This window comes from Hemiscyllium ocellatum, chromosome 7 (genome assembly GCF_020745735.1).
Source record: "Hemiscyllium ocellatum isolate sHemOce1 chromosome 7, sHemOce1.pat.X.cur, whole genome shotgun sequence".
Classification (NCBI taxonomy): Eukaryota; Metazoa; Chordata; class Chondrichthyes; order Orectolobiformes; family Hemiscylliidae; genus Hemiscyllium; species Hemiscyllium ocellatum.
The window spans coordinates 54,814,694-54,829,820 of NC_083407.1; the positions used below are offsets into that span (position 1 = coordinate 54,814,694).

The following is a 15,127-nucleotide window of genomic DNA, read 5'->3' on the forward strand; positions in this document are numbered from 1 at the left end:
AGGTAGGGAGGAGGGACTTGGGGGAGGGGCGATGGAGATGTGATAGGTGGAAGGAGGTCAAGGTGAGGGTGATAGGCCGGAGTGGGGTGGGGGTGGAGAGGTTAGGAAGATGATTGCAGGTTAGGAGGGCGGTGCTGAGTTGAGGGAACCGACTGAGACAAGGTGGGGGGAGGGGAAATGAGGAAACTGGAGAAATCAGAGTTCATCCCTTGTGGTTGGAGGGTTCCCAGGCGGAAGATGAGGCGTTCTTCCTCCAACCATCGTGTTGTTATGTTTTGCCGGTGGAGGAGTCCAAGGACCTGCATGTCCTCGGTGGAGTGGGAGGGAGAGTTAAAGTGTTGAGCCACGGGGTGGTTGGGTCGGCTGGTCCGGGCGTCCCTGAGGTGTTCTCTGAAGCGTTCCGCAAGTAAGCGGCCCGTCTCCCCAATGTAGAGGAGGCCACATCGGGTGCAGCGGATGCAATAGATGATGTGTGTGGAGGTACAGGTGAATTTGTGGCGGATATGGAAGGATCCCTTGGGGCCTTGGAGGGATGTGAGGGAGGAGGTGTGGGCGCAAGTTTTACATTTCCTGCGGTTGCAGGGGAAGGTGCCGGGAGTGGAGGTTGGGTTGGTGGGGGGTGTGGACCTGACGAGGGAGTCACCAAGTGAGTGGTCTTTGCGGAATGCTGATAGGGGAGGGGAGGGAAATATATCCCTGGTGGTGGGGTCCGTTTGGAGGTGGCGGAAATGACGGCGGATGATACGCTGTATACGGAGGTTGGTAGGGTGGTAGGTGAGAACCAGTGGGGTTCTGTCTTGGTGGCAGGTGGAGGGGCGGGGCTCAAGGGCGGAGGAGCAGGAAGTGGAGGAGATGCGGTGGAGGGCATCGTCGACCACGTTTGGGGGGAATCTGCGGTCCTTGAAGAAGGAGGCCATCTGGGCTGTGCGGTGTTGGAACTGGTCCTCCTGGGAGCAGATGCGGCGGAGACGAAGGAATTGGGAATATGGGATGGAGTTTTTACAGGGGGCAGGGTGGGAGGAGGTGTAGTCCAGATAGCTGTGGGAGTCAGTCGGTTTATAGTAGATGTCTGTGTTGAGTCGGTCGCCTGAGATAGAAATGGAAAGGTCTAGGAAGGGGAGGGAGGAGTCTGAGACAGTCCAGGTGAATTTGAGGTCGGGATGGAAGGTGTTAGTAAAGTTGATGAACTGTCCAACCTCCTCGTGGGAGCACGAGGCAGCGCTGATACAGTCATCCATGTAGCGGAGGAAAAGGTGGGGGGATGGTGCCAGTGTAGTTGCGGAAGATGGACTGTTCCATATATCCTACGAAGAGACAGGCATAGCTGGGGCCCATGCGGGTGCCCATGGCAACTCCTTTAGTTTGGAGGAAGTGGGAGGATTGAAAAGAGAAGTTATTCAGGGTGAGGACCAGTTCAGTCAGTCGAAGGAGGGTGTCAGTGGAAGGGTACTGGTTGGTGCGGCGGGAAAGGAAGAAGCGGATGGCTTTGAGTCCTTCGTGATGGGGGATGGAGGTGTACAGGGACTGGATGTCCATCGTGAAAATAAGGCGTTGGGGACCGGGGAAGCGAAAATCCTGGAGGAGGTGGAGGGCGTGGGTGGTGTCCCGAACGTAGGTGGGGAGTTCTAGGACTAAAGGGGACAGAACTGTGTCAAGGTATGCGGAGATGAGTTCGGTGGGGCAGGAGCAGGCTGAGACAATGGGTCGGCCGGGGCATTCAGGTTTGTGGATTTTGGGCAGGAGGTAGAAACGGACGGTGCGGGGTTGTGGGACTATGAGGTTGGAGGCGGTGGATGGGAGATCCCCTGAGGTGATGAGGTTATGGATGGTCTGGGAGATGATGGTTTGGTGGTGGGAGGTGGGGGTCGTGGTCGAGGGGGCGATAAGCGGAGGTGTCCGCGAGTTGGCATTTGGCCTCAGCGGTATAAAGGTCGGTGCGCCAAACTACTACCGCACCTCCCTTGTCTGCCGGTTTGATGGTGAGGTTGGGATTGGAGCGGAGGGAGTGGAGGGCTGCACGTTCTAAGGGTGAGAGGTTGGAGTGGGTAAGAGGGGTGGACAGGTTGAGTCGGTTAATGTCGCGGCGGCAGTTGGCTATAAATAGATCGAGGGCGGGTAAGAGGCCAACACGGGGTGTCCAGGTGGATGGGGTGCGTTGGAGGCGGGAGAAGGGGTCGTCAGAGGGTGGGCGGGAGTCTTGGTTGTGAAAGTAGGCGCGGAGGCGAAGGTGGCGGAAGAATTGTTCAATATCTCGCCGCGTGTTGAACTCATTGATTCGAGGGCGTAGGGGAATGAAGGTGAGGTTTATCTTAACCTGCCTGCCACCCTCTCCTCATTCCTGATGAAGAGCTTATGCCCGAAACGTCGAATTTCCTATTCCTTGGATGCTGCCTGACCTGCTGTGCTTTAACCAGCAACGCATTTTCAACTGTGATCTCCAGCATCTGCAGACCTCATTTTTTACCACCATTCACACTCATTCATACCCAATCTCCTACATCCTGACTCATGAAGTATATAACTTGTAACATCGCACGGGAAACGTTAGAGCGACCGAGATTCAAACCTCGATTGGTCTCCGCCGGCGTTACATATTTTAATAAAGTTACCGATTGTCGAACTGCACTCTGGGCTCGGACTGAGGTCATTTCATCCGTGCTAACAGTGCTGTTGTTAAGTGTCCAAGGAGTCTGAGCCAAAAAGTAGTCCCGAGTAGCTTAGAAGTCAGTAAGAATAAAGCTTTAGAAACAAGAGGCCATTAAAGACATGAGTTTAAGGAACACATGTTAAATAGTAAGATAGCTGAGTCTGAAGCTCAGTTAAGCTTCTCAGGAGGAACTATCATCTTAATATTAAAAGCAAAATAGCACGGGAATGCACAGAACTTTGATGAAAAGGAAACAGGTTAAGCCATGTCAGCAGAACAAGGAGTTTCAACATGGAGACTAGAGTAACCCTTCACTCAGATATGAGTACTGTAAGGATACTGTAGGAATAAAATGGTTAAATGTTTCTTTGATATTTGTAATAAGAACATTATGAAAAAGTTTTGCATAGTGAGATTAGTTTGTGTTGTTCCTCTGCATGTAATACTTATGTTCTTTTGTTAAAAGTACAATGGCAGCTTCTTTTAAATAGGTTTAGTGACCAATGTTCTTTCTAAGCTATGTACACACACGGCTATTGCATGGCATACAACGACTGACACCACACTGACTTGGCACTGAATTCCAATTCTGGAAGTCACTGCTGCACACAGGCCTCTGAGGCCCTCACAGTTGGAAAGAATATCAGAGAGAACGCTATCAGTGACCTCCAGGGTACACTAAAAGAAAAATAAAACTTATAGTCTATTAAACCAGGTTTCTGGAATCTAATTTGTTTAATATCACATCAACTACGATCACAATGTTGTTTCTTAAGATCAGAAAATGTAATTGCTAGAAGTAAACACAACCAAGGTAGTTTTCAATTACCTGTAATGGCAGAAAGTGAGGACTACAGATGCTGGAGATCTGAGTCGAGTGTGTGGTTCATCATGAAGGTTGATTTTTAAAAAATAAAACTTGTACCATTCTGAAGTCACGTATTTTGTGCATATTCTGATAAAATTGTGTGTACTTGTATATTAGGTACAAGAAAGCAGTTGATGTAACCTGTCATACTGTATTTATGTCTTTTAACCTGTGGTGGTTCTGCAGTTACTTCAGAGTGGGGAATGGTGGAGCAAGATAAAATTACAACATTCCAATTTTACAAACAGCTTACTATCAGTATGTATATCCAAAACTAAAATTGTAGAGCTGGCAGAATATGCATACTGAAAATTTATTCAAGTTACACAATTAGGATTAAAAATTAAAACGTTTTTTTCAAATGGCATATATGAGAAGTGCAACTGGATTTAAAGATCAAAGTTTAAAGAAAGATTTAAGGTCGGCTTTTGATGAAGGTTCATTGGACCTGAAACGTCGATTCTACTTTCTCTACAGATGCTGTCAGACCTGCTGAGCTTATCTAGCAATTTCAGTTTTTGTTTCAGATTTCCACCATCCACAGTTCTTTGCTTTATTTTAGTTAAGGTTACCTCATTTAGTTTAATTAAAAAGCCACTTAACCTGCATATTTGAGTAATGTTCTATGCTGGCATCCACCTGTGAGACACAGTTTATTTTGTTGTTCACTGTACGTTGATTCTTCAGAATAATGCAATACAAACATACACAAAAAAACTAATCCTTAAGTAATGAGAAAATATTTTAGCTTTCAGCAGCTGATCGTGATATGGCACTTTTCTAGCTTCTACTGACAATATCATCTCATGATCTGTTAATGAGGATCAGACTCAAAAGATAATTATTCTTGAGCAACACTTAAAATTAATTTGTTACATATCAATAAACAACTGAAATACTTTCAACAAAATGTTTAAAAGTGCAATTAAGGAAAGAATACCAGCCAAATTAACGCAATAAAACATGCAACCATTTTAATTGGTCTGGTGTCCAGTTACCTGAACTTTAGCCAATAATTCAATTTTCAGGCCGAAGGAGCAACAGACTTTTTTCCTCTTCACTGTTGTCTCTCATTAGTTTAATTCATGGCTTAAAATGAAAATCACAATTCTACATTTTATAACAATTTTATCTGTGTAACCTTTATAATAAATTCAAGCTGACTATTGGACCTAATATCTTTTGCAACGTGTTTCTAGATATCGGAGGTTAGTTTTTATCTGTAAAAGTGTAAATAGAGGTTTTTACCTGCAGATTGGTTCGAACTGTAACAACCAACTTTAGCCAAGATGGAAACATGGAAATTATTTTAGCTAGAAAGGATGCAATTGTATCACCATAATCAGGCTTATGGAACTCAGCCTCATTTAAGCCATCCACTAAAATAATATAATCATCTGCAGGGATCTTCTTTTCTGCAGAGAAAGTTAAAATTAATTAAACATTTTTACCGCATAGAATCTACATTATTACACATTCCACACACCCAGTCCCACTGAGTTATCCAGACTCCATCAAAATACCTTAAAAAATCAAATTATACAATCATTCCAGCTTTGGATGCAGTTGTTGCCTGCCGGCTCTTCTCAAAAAAACTTAGTTCATCTTCTCCTGTTCCTCTCCCTCTATCACTGCTAATTATTTCCTTTTAGGTATTTATCTAACTCCTCTTTGCGGAATTAACATTTGAAAATGCCTTTACTACTTCTTCACACACTGCATTCCATATTCAAGCTACTTTCTACGTAATAAATATTTTCCTCATGTTGCATTCCCATTTTTGCCAACCACTAAGCCTGCACCTTCTGATTCTCGAAACTGTCAAGTGAAATTGGTTTTCCCTTGTTTCGGCCCTTCATGATTTTGCATACCTCCATTAAATCTCCTTTCAATCTTCTCTCTTCCAAACAAAATAATCTCAGATTCTTCAATCTATCCATGTAGCTGAAGTCTTTCAAACACAGAACACAAACAGAATCTTTTTGGCAGGTTGTCTAAAAAGCCTTGACATCCTTCTGAAAATGTGATGCCAACGTTTCATACAACTTTCCACTTCAAGTCAAATCAATGTTTTCTACAGGTTTGCCACAACTCCCATACGTTGGTAGTCAACACTTTCTTTTATAAAACTCAGAATGTTATATCTCTGTTCAATTATGCTCTTAACCTGTTTTCTAACTTCAACAATCTGTGCACATCCTTAATCCCTACACTCCCTTTAGAATTGTGCCCTTAAGTTTATAATTCATCACATTCTTTTTTGTATTATATTGTATCTGCCATGTGTCTCCTCTTACCACCATCCTACATTTTGATGTCTATCACATTTTACAATAACTTCCCACTTTTATTACAGCCTCACAATCTGTAACAGTGCCTCGCCCAACCAAGTCTCAAGTAAACAATCTAGTTTAAGTAAAGCAGTATGTTTATGTGCACTCCTGAGAAACATTGTTCTTCAATCCAAAAACAGCCACTCACCATTACATGCTAATTCCATTAGTTATCAACCTTGTACCCATACTATCAGTTCTGCTTTGATTCCGTGGGCTCAATTTACCTATGTGGTGATTTATCAAAGCTGTGCAGATGGTTAGAGCGGCATTTTTAACCCACAAGACTGCTGGTTTCATTCACCATAATTTACTGCAGTACTAAAAGAGAAGTTATCAATTTATTTCAGATGACAGAGGTAAGGTGGTTAGAGATGTACAGCATGGAAACAGACCCTTCAGTCCAACCCATATAAAATGCACTATAATACAATGCTCCTACCCGGATACTCATAAAAGCCTTAAAGCAAAGCATTGACAACACATGCCTCAAGTATGAATTTGAGTTAGCTCGCTGAGCTGGAAGGTTTATTTTCAGATGTTTTGTCATCATGCCTAAGTAACATCACCGAGAGTCTCCAGTGAAGCACTGGTGGTATGTCGGGCCTCTCTACTTATGGATCTTGGTTTCTGAAGGTGGGTGATATCATTTCCGCTTTTTTTCCCCCAAGGGAAGATAGAGAGGGTCTAAATCAATGTGTTTATTGATGGAGTTCTGGTTAGAATGCTAGGTCTCTAGGAAATCTCCGTGGGTGTCTTTAATTCACTTGTCCTAGGATGGGTGGGTTGTCCCAGTCAAAGTGGTGTCCTTCTTTGTCTGTATGTATGGAAGCTAGTGATAGTGGATCATGTCTTTTGGTGGCTAGTTGGTGTTCATGTATCCTGGTGGCAAGACTCCTGCTTGTTTGCCCGATGTAGTGTTGTTGTACAGTTCTTGCATGGTATTTTGTAAATGATGTTAGTTTTGCTGGCAGTATCTAATGGATCTTTTAGGTTAATGAGTCACTGTTTAAGTGTGTTGGTAGGTTTGTGGGCTAGTTTTAGTTAGTTTTGCTGGCAGTATCTAATGGATCTTTTAGGTTAATTAGTCACTGTTTAAGTGTGTTGGTAGGTTTGTGGGCTATCATGAGGCCAAGAGGTCTGAGTAGTCTGGAAGTCATTTCAATTATGTCTTTGATGTGAAGTAATGTGGTTGCAAGACTTTGGTTGCATGTGTCTGCTTGTTTGGGTTTGTTTCTGAGGAATTGGCAGTTTGTGCTTATTGGGTACCCGTTTTCTTGAAAACGTTGAACAGGTACTTTTTTCTGCTGTTTGTAGTATTTGGGTGCTGCAATGTGATGTAGCTCATTGAAATAATGTCTTGATGCAGCTTTGTTTGGAGGTGTTGGGATGACACGCACAGAGATTTCCTAGAGGCCTAGCATTCTAACCGGAACTCCATCAATAAGCACATCGATTTAGAAACCATCCACCTTCCCTTGGAAAAAAAACACCAGAAATGATATCACCCACCTTCAGAAACCAGGATCTATAAATAAAAAGGTGAGACGTACCACTACTGCTTCACCGGAGACTCTCACTGATGATGTTACCTAGCCATGGTGATGAAATGTCTAAAACAAACCTTCCAGCTCAGTGAGCTAACTTACGTCTGTATTATCAACCTGAGTTACAAATCTTCTCAAAAATTAATGCCTTAAGAATTGCTAGTCCATGTACCTCTCACATCATCAAGAGATATGCTTCTGTAACTTAAACTGTATCCATCCCCAATTTATTTTTGTAACTTGAACATTTTAATTCTGGAAAGAAGATGCAGCTTTAAGCATACCAACTTTAGCAAAGATGTTCTAGGAGTATGATAGTCCTTTCTTTAAAAACTCCAGCTGGTTTTCTTCAAGGAGAGGCACATGGTTAATGGTAAAATTAGGGAAGGGTATGTTCCCTAATGTCAACATTAAGAACGTGATGGTTTTGTATGTGTAGGTAAGTTTTCAGGGCTATCCCTGGAAACTAAAGATGAGATCTATCCCAGGACTCTAAAGAGGACAAGGGGCCTTGGCAGACATCTTTGTATCCTCTTTAGCAACAGGCGAGATCCCAGAACATTGGTAAATAGCCAATCTTGTTCCTTTGTGTAAGAGCAGCAAAATCCAGGAAATTATAGACCAGTGACCTTTTATCACGTATTTATTGATGGAGTTCCGGTTACAATCTACTTGTGTTGCCACTTTTCAGAGAGCGATTGGCTTGCATCCCAAGATTCCTCTACACATCAGTGCTCCTAGGAGGCTTGCCATTTACTCTATACTTGCCCCTTGTATTATAGCTCCCAAGATGTCACCTCACACTTGTTTGGATGAAGCTCCTTCTGCCATTTCTCTGCTCTATTTTCCAACTTGTCTATATCTTGCTGAATTCTTTGAAATCTCTAGGAAATCTCTGTACATGTCATCCCAACACCTACAAACAGAGCTGCATCAAGACATTATTTCAATGAGCTACATCACATTGCAGCACCCAAGCACTACAAACAGCAGAAAAAAGTACCTGTTCAATGTTTTCAAGAAAACGCGTACCCAATAAACACAAACTGCCAATTCCTCAGAAACAAACCCAAACAAGCAGACACACACAACCAAAATCTTACAGCCACATTCTTACAAACAAGTTCTACTTGCATTTTAAGAAGAATGGACTTATTGGGGATATCAGCATGGCTTTATGTGGGGAGGTCCTGTCTCAAATTTGATTTAGTTTTTTTTGAGTAAGTCATTATAATTAATGGGATTGGGCAGTGCAGGTTGTCTATATGAGCTTTCCCAAGGCATTTTACAAGTTCTCTCAAGAAAAACTAGTCAAGATGATCAAATCACATGGGATCGATGGTGAATGGGCAAGTTGGATACAAAACTGGCTTGATTATAGTTATGGAAGGAGGTTTCTCTGACTGCAAGTTTGGGACCAGTGGTATTTCGCAAGGATCAGTGCTGGAATCTCTATTGTTTGTAAAATATATAAACAATTTAGAAGAAAATGTAGGTGGTCTGATTTGTAATTTTTCAAAACTGGTGAAATTGTCAATTGTGAGGAATGTTATCAAAGAATTCAGCAAGATATAGACAAGTTGGAAAATAGAGCAGAGAAATGGCAGAAGGAGCTTCATCCAAACAAGTGTGAGGTGACATCTTGGGAGCTATAATACAAGGGGCAAGTATAGAGTAAATGGCAAGCCTCCTAGGAGCACTGATGTGTAGAGGTATCTTGGGATGCAAGCCAATCGCTCTCTGAAAGTGGCAACACAAGTAGATAGGCTGCATACGGCATGATTCATCAATCGGGGCACGGAGTATAAAAGTTGGCAAGTGAGGCTGCAGGTGTACAAGACTTTACTTAGGTCACATTTGGATTACTGGGAACAGTGCTGGGCACCACACTATATGAAGAATGTGGAAGTTTTGGAGAGGGTGCAAAAGAGGTTTACCAGGATTTTGCCTGGGTTAGAGTGTAGTAACTATAAGGAGAGTGTGGACATTTTTTTTTGCTGGTATATTGAAGGCTGAAGGGTGACCTGACTGAAATAGAAAAAAAATTATGAGAACCATGTAGAGGGTGGATAGTCAAAGTCTTTCTCAGTAATGTTAGAGATGGAAATGACTACCATGTAGGTAAAAAGGAGCAACGGCAAGGCTAATGTGGAAGGTGAATTTGTAGACTTCTTCAGAGGTTGTTTCTTAAAGCAGTATATCATTGAACCCAACCAGGAACAGGCTAATTTAGGTCTGTTACTCTGTAATGAAGTAGAATTTACAAGAGATCTCAGTTAACCATCAACTAGAGGGTAGCCTTCACAACATACTAGAATTTCAAATACAGTTTGAGGAAGAGGAAATTGGATCTCAAATCAGTGTCTTCAACTTAAACAAGGGCAATTACAGAGGAGTGAAAAAGATTGTCCAAAGCGAGCTGGGAAAACAGACTAAGTGGAATATCAGTTGCAAACGTTTAAACAGATATTTTTAATGCTCAACAAAATTTATTCATGTCAAAAAGTAGTACTCAATGAGAATGACGAACCACCCTGGATAACAAAGGTAGCCAAAGGGAGTAACCAAAGACTTTGGCATACAAAATGCAAGGCTAGAGGGATGGGAATTTTTTTAGGAACCAGCAATAGGACTAAAAAGGTAATGAAGAGAAAGAAAACTGATGAGTTAAGTAAACTGGCAAGAAATATAAAAACAGCATGAGTTTCAACAGCTTTTTAAAAGTCTAAAGTAATAGTAGTAAAGCAAAAGTTGAGTTGCAGGTAGACAGGATGGTGAAGGCAGCGTCTGTATTGCGCTCAATTCTGGTCATCCTCCTGTAGAAAGCTACTGGAATTGGAGGGTTTGAGCTACAGTGAGAGGTTAAATAGGCCGAGGCTTTTTTCCCTGGAGCGTCAAAGGACGAGGGGTGACCTTATCGAGGTTAATAAAATCATGAGAGGCATGGATAGTATGAATAAGGTCTTTTTTCCAAAGGTATGGGGAGTCTAAAACTAGAGGGTGCGGGTTAATGGTGAGAGGGGAAAGATTTAAAAGGGACCTGATGGCCAACTTTTTCATGCAAAGAGTGGTGCATATATGGAACAGGCTGTCAGAGGAAGTGGAGGTGGCAGGTAGAATTACAACATTTGAAAGGCATCTGGATGGATACATGAATAGGAATGGTTTCGAAGAATATGGGCCAAATGCCGGCAAATGCGACTAGGATATCTGGTTAGCATGGACCAAAGAGTCTATTTCCATGCTATCCAGAGTTAAAAGAGAAGATTCTAGAAGATTGCAACTGAGGAACAAAAGGAGAATAGTGAAATGACAGATAATATAAGCCAATATTTTGCTTCAGCCTTCATGGTGGAGCACATTCTCAAGATACCAGATAAGTAAGGCTCTAAGTGGAGGAAAGACCTTGTGACAGTCCCCATCACAAGGGCAAAGTATGAGAAACCAATGGATCCAAAGGCAGATAAGGCACTCAAACCTGATGGCTTGCATCCAAGGGCTTTAAAAGTAGCAGCTGCTGAGATAGCAGTGGAATTAGCCGAAATATTCCAAAACTCACTGGATTCTGGGCAGATTCCAGAGGATATGAAAACTGTTAACATGACACACTTGTTGAAAAAGAGAGGGAGACAGAATATAGGAAACTACAGGGCAGTTAGCCTTATATCTGTCACTGGAAAGATAGTGGGAGTCCATTAAAGAAAAACTAGCAGGAAATTTAGAATAGCTTAACAGAACTAAATCGATTATTAAAATGAGATGCAATTGAACTTAGATGTACCCTAAACTTTGCCTGTATTTTTGTTTTTAATCTTCATTCATCAATCTCACTGGATCCCAGTTCAACAGTGCTGAACAAAGAGACCTTGGAGTGCAGGTTCATTGCTCCTTGAAAGTAGGGTCATAGGTAGATAGGATAATGAAGAAGGCGTTTGGTATGCGTTCCTTTATTGGTCAGAGTACTGAGTACAAGAGTTGGGAGGTCATGTTGCGGCTTTTCAGGTCGTTGGTTAGGCCATTTTTGGAATATTGCGTACAAGTCTGGTCTCCTTCTTATTGGAAAGATGTCATGAAACTCAAAAGGGTTCAGAAAAGATTTACAAGGATGTTGCCAGGGTGGAGGATTTGAGCTATAGAGAGAGCTTGAATAAGCTGGGGCTGTTTTCCCTGGAGCATTGGAGGTTGAGGGGTGACCTCATAAAGGTTTACAAAATCATGAGGGGCATGGTTAGGATAAATGGACAAAATCTCTTCCCTGGGGTGGGGGAGTGCAGAACTGGAGGGCATAGGTTTAAGGTGAAAGGTATAAGAGAGACTTAAGGGGCAACTTATTCACACAGAAAGTGGTATGTGAGTTGCTAGAGGAAGTGGTGGAGGCATATACAATTACAACATTTGAAAGGCAATCGGATGGGTATATGAATAGGAAGGGTTTGGAGGGATATGGGCTGGATGCTGGCAGATGGGACTAGATTAGGTTGGGATATCTGGTCAGCATGGACGGGTTGGACCAAAGGGTCTGTTTCCATGCTGTACATCTCTATGATTGTATGTGAATGTGTGGGAAAGTTGTGTAGGCTAGATCATTGAAAGTATTTAAAGAGAAGGTAGATAGACTGTATCGAGCATGCAGATTCATAAGGTGCCAGTTAAAAGTTAATCTATGCTATATTTCATAGGTTAACTTTCAATGTTGGCAATCTGGTATAAAATACTACAGACTCTATAACTATTTACATAATCCCCAGCAGGTATCTTAAGCAAATCACTTACATCTACTAAGAGCCTTACCTTTTACCAGATTTGCAAGAGGCTCCAAAATACCTCTCTTAAATGCAGCCATCGGATCCTGGACACAAGATCGCAGACTGAGGACGCTCTGTATGTGTGATTCCTTCAGCAGTAAATCCCTGAAGGCAGCTAGCTGAGGTGCACGACAGAGCAAAGCTGCTACACTGTGGACAAATTCTGGTACGAGGCAAGTGTAAGTGTTATCAGCCTGGCAGTAGTGATAGGCAACAACCTGTTTTAAAAAAAAAGATACAAGTTTTGCTTTGCTGAATATTTTCTTCACATAACAAAAATTTCTTGTAGCACATCAGGAAAACATCATGGATGCTGGGAATTTGAAATACAAACAAAAATACTAAAATTATGAGGCAGCAGAGGTGACAAGAGCAGAGAGAAATACATGTCATTCTTGTTTCACTCTGAACAGATGCCATCTGATCTGCTGAGAATTTCCAGAATTTTCTGTGTTCATTTCAGATTTCTAGTGGTGTTAGCTCACATTAGATTTAATTAGCGGATGTTTGGTTTCCTATCCGCTCCTTTATTTTTTAATGATGATTGTTCTTTAATTCTCATATTCTCTTAACTCCTTGCTTTTTTAAAAGCAATTCTATCCCCACTCTGAATTGTTTTGTGACTATTCAATTACTTGTTGTTCTGCCTAGCTTTTGTCAGCCAGAAAGTACTGTGATTGGATTGGTGAGCAAACAAAAGCAGCAGCTAAATTGCCATACAAATAAACAGGCAAGGGATTGCTCAGGAAGGATTGTTCTAGCAAGTAGACCAGCCAGAGGCATACAGAGGATAATAAAAGTGAGCAAGAAGCACTCTCAAATTGGAGAGTAAAGGAAGGACTCGGAATTAGAAATGAAAAACCAGAGAGTTAGAATATATTTGAAATGAGCAAGTATGTAAGCTAATCTCCCAAGAAGCATTCTCCCTGGGCCAACCTCAAATGAGGTTAGTAAAACTGCAGAACAAATGATAATATAGTGTTCAAATATGTTATCTCAAAATGCAGGAATCTTATTCAGTCTGAAAAGTATGCTTCTACCATTCAGAAGGGAATCAATACCAAATCTGTATCTAAGGTTGTCAAGTTTGACTAGGCATACAGCAGGGACAGTCGAAAAGTAAAAGGACAAAAAAATTTAGAAATTTATGTTTAAAAAGTTACTCACCATTTACAAAGTTCTGAACAACCCTGTAAAGCAATTTCCAACATGTACATCTGATTCTCCCAGCTATATTAAGTGGTCCCCTTCCAGTTGGCACTACAGCTCAAAGAGCCTTCCATGGTCATATTGTGAATATTTGGCAGAAAAGTATGTATGAAACATTAACAAACATGTGCTAAATATGTGATAACATAAAAACAAAATTCTTTTAAAGCTAGTCCTGTGAAGTACTCAAAATGTTGGGCTAAGTATAAAGTAACAAAACTAATAAATAAATAAATAACGCTTGGTAAAGGTTATATACACATGTTTTAAAACTACATTATCTCAAAAATGCGCCAGATATACACTGGGAAAATAAACCATGATAAACACATTCTTCTCTGAACATATCAACCCTGGATTTTAAAACAAAAGCAATAGCGAATGCTCCTGGTTACCGTTTTTTTTTGAGGTCAAGACAACATTTCCAGTTATAATGAGAAACAAAATTAAGGGATGCAAACAGAAAATAATCACTAATAAATCCAATAATAAATCTAGGGGCAATTTTGTTCCCTTGCAGTGCTGAACATGAGACACCTCATTCCTCTGTGGAGTAGATGAAGCAAAAGTATAAATGTATTTAAGAGGAAACTTAACATGTGGCAGATACTGAGATATGTGAGTACTAAGAGTGATATGGGTGAAAGTTCATTTGGAACTTAAGTATCACCTAGACCTCCTTGTTTTGGACGGCCTATTCTGCACTGTAAATTCTATGCAATTCTGTACAACTGGGAAGCAACAGCTACCATGAAATTAAACGAATTGATCCATGTAATTTTCGCATTTAACTTTATTAAACCATTTTACTCCATTTAAGAGAACATAAATAAAATCTGGAGAAATTAGTTAGCTCATTGCAGCCTAGTAGGGGGAATGAATTGAAGAATTGAAGGGGATTGGTGGAATGAAAGCTAGGCCTGTGCCTTAGCAAAATAACATGAGGAGACCTTTAGCACTATTCATTCTTCCATCATTCCAGGTAGTGAGTGATGGGATGAATTGTGTCAACCCACAAGGGAATTTTATCAACAGGCTTCGGACTTGTCTCCCAGTGCAAGGATTTAATTAAAATACTTAAAGCATTCTATTAAGTGCCAATTTTCCAGGCCATCAACATGACACAAATGGCAAATTAACACTCCACTCGGGCATGGCAGTTGTCCAGCAACAGCATAGGGAGGAAGTCGTTTTTAATCATTCAAAACGCGAAGTACAATGAGTTGTTATGGACTAGGCCAGACCCTAACTTTGCTAGTTAGGCAGGTCTACAGTGGGTATTCCAGGAGAGATGCAAATGGTCATACTACCACATTTTAAACAAGATTTATTTACAAGATTACCGAATGTAACACAAACAAAAAACAGAATACCGAATAACAACCTATCCGAAAATCCAACAGATTTTTCCAACTTAATGCTGTTCCTAATACTTGCAACAATCCCCATAAACACCCCTCAGCACAAAAAGTAAAATCGAACACAGGGTTTTATAGAACAGAAGTCAGGGAGAGGGGGCGGGTCAGCATGGACCTTCTTCCTTTGGGTCCAGCAGCTTCACAATTGCTTGACTGCTTTCAGTGAATAGTGAGACTGCCAAAAACGAAATCAAACAAGAGCAAAACTGAGCTGCAAGAACTGGCCACTCCCCTTTCATTATATAAGTGCTTTTTATAAACAGACACATCGACCTAGACCCTATATACCGGCCACTGCAG

General features: G+C 41.4%; 1 protein-coding gene across 4 annotated transcripts in view; it reads right to left on the bottom strand.

Moving 5' to 3' along the window:
* Positions 1-15,127, bottom strand: part of LOC132817089 (protein TANC1-like) — a 250,421-nt gene that overhangs the window by 74,363 nt on the left and 160,931 nt on the right. For all 4 annotated transcript variants that reach the window (XM_060827218.1, XM_060827216.1, XM_060827215.1 and 1 more), the window contains 2 exons: positions 12,187-12,418; positions 4,764-4,930 (listed from right to left, as the gene is read on the bottom strand). In XM_060827218.1, the coding sequence (XP_060683201.1) occupies positions 4,764-4,930; positions 12,187-12,418 (399 nt within the window). The remainder of the gene's footprint in view (positions 1-4,763; positions 4,931-12,186; positions 12,419-15,127) is intronic.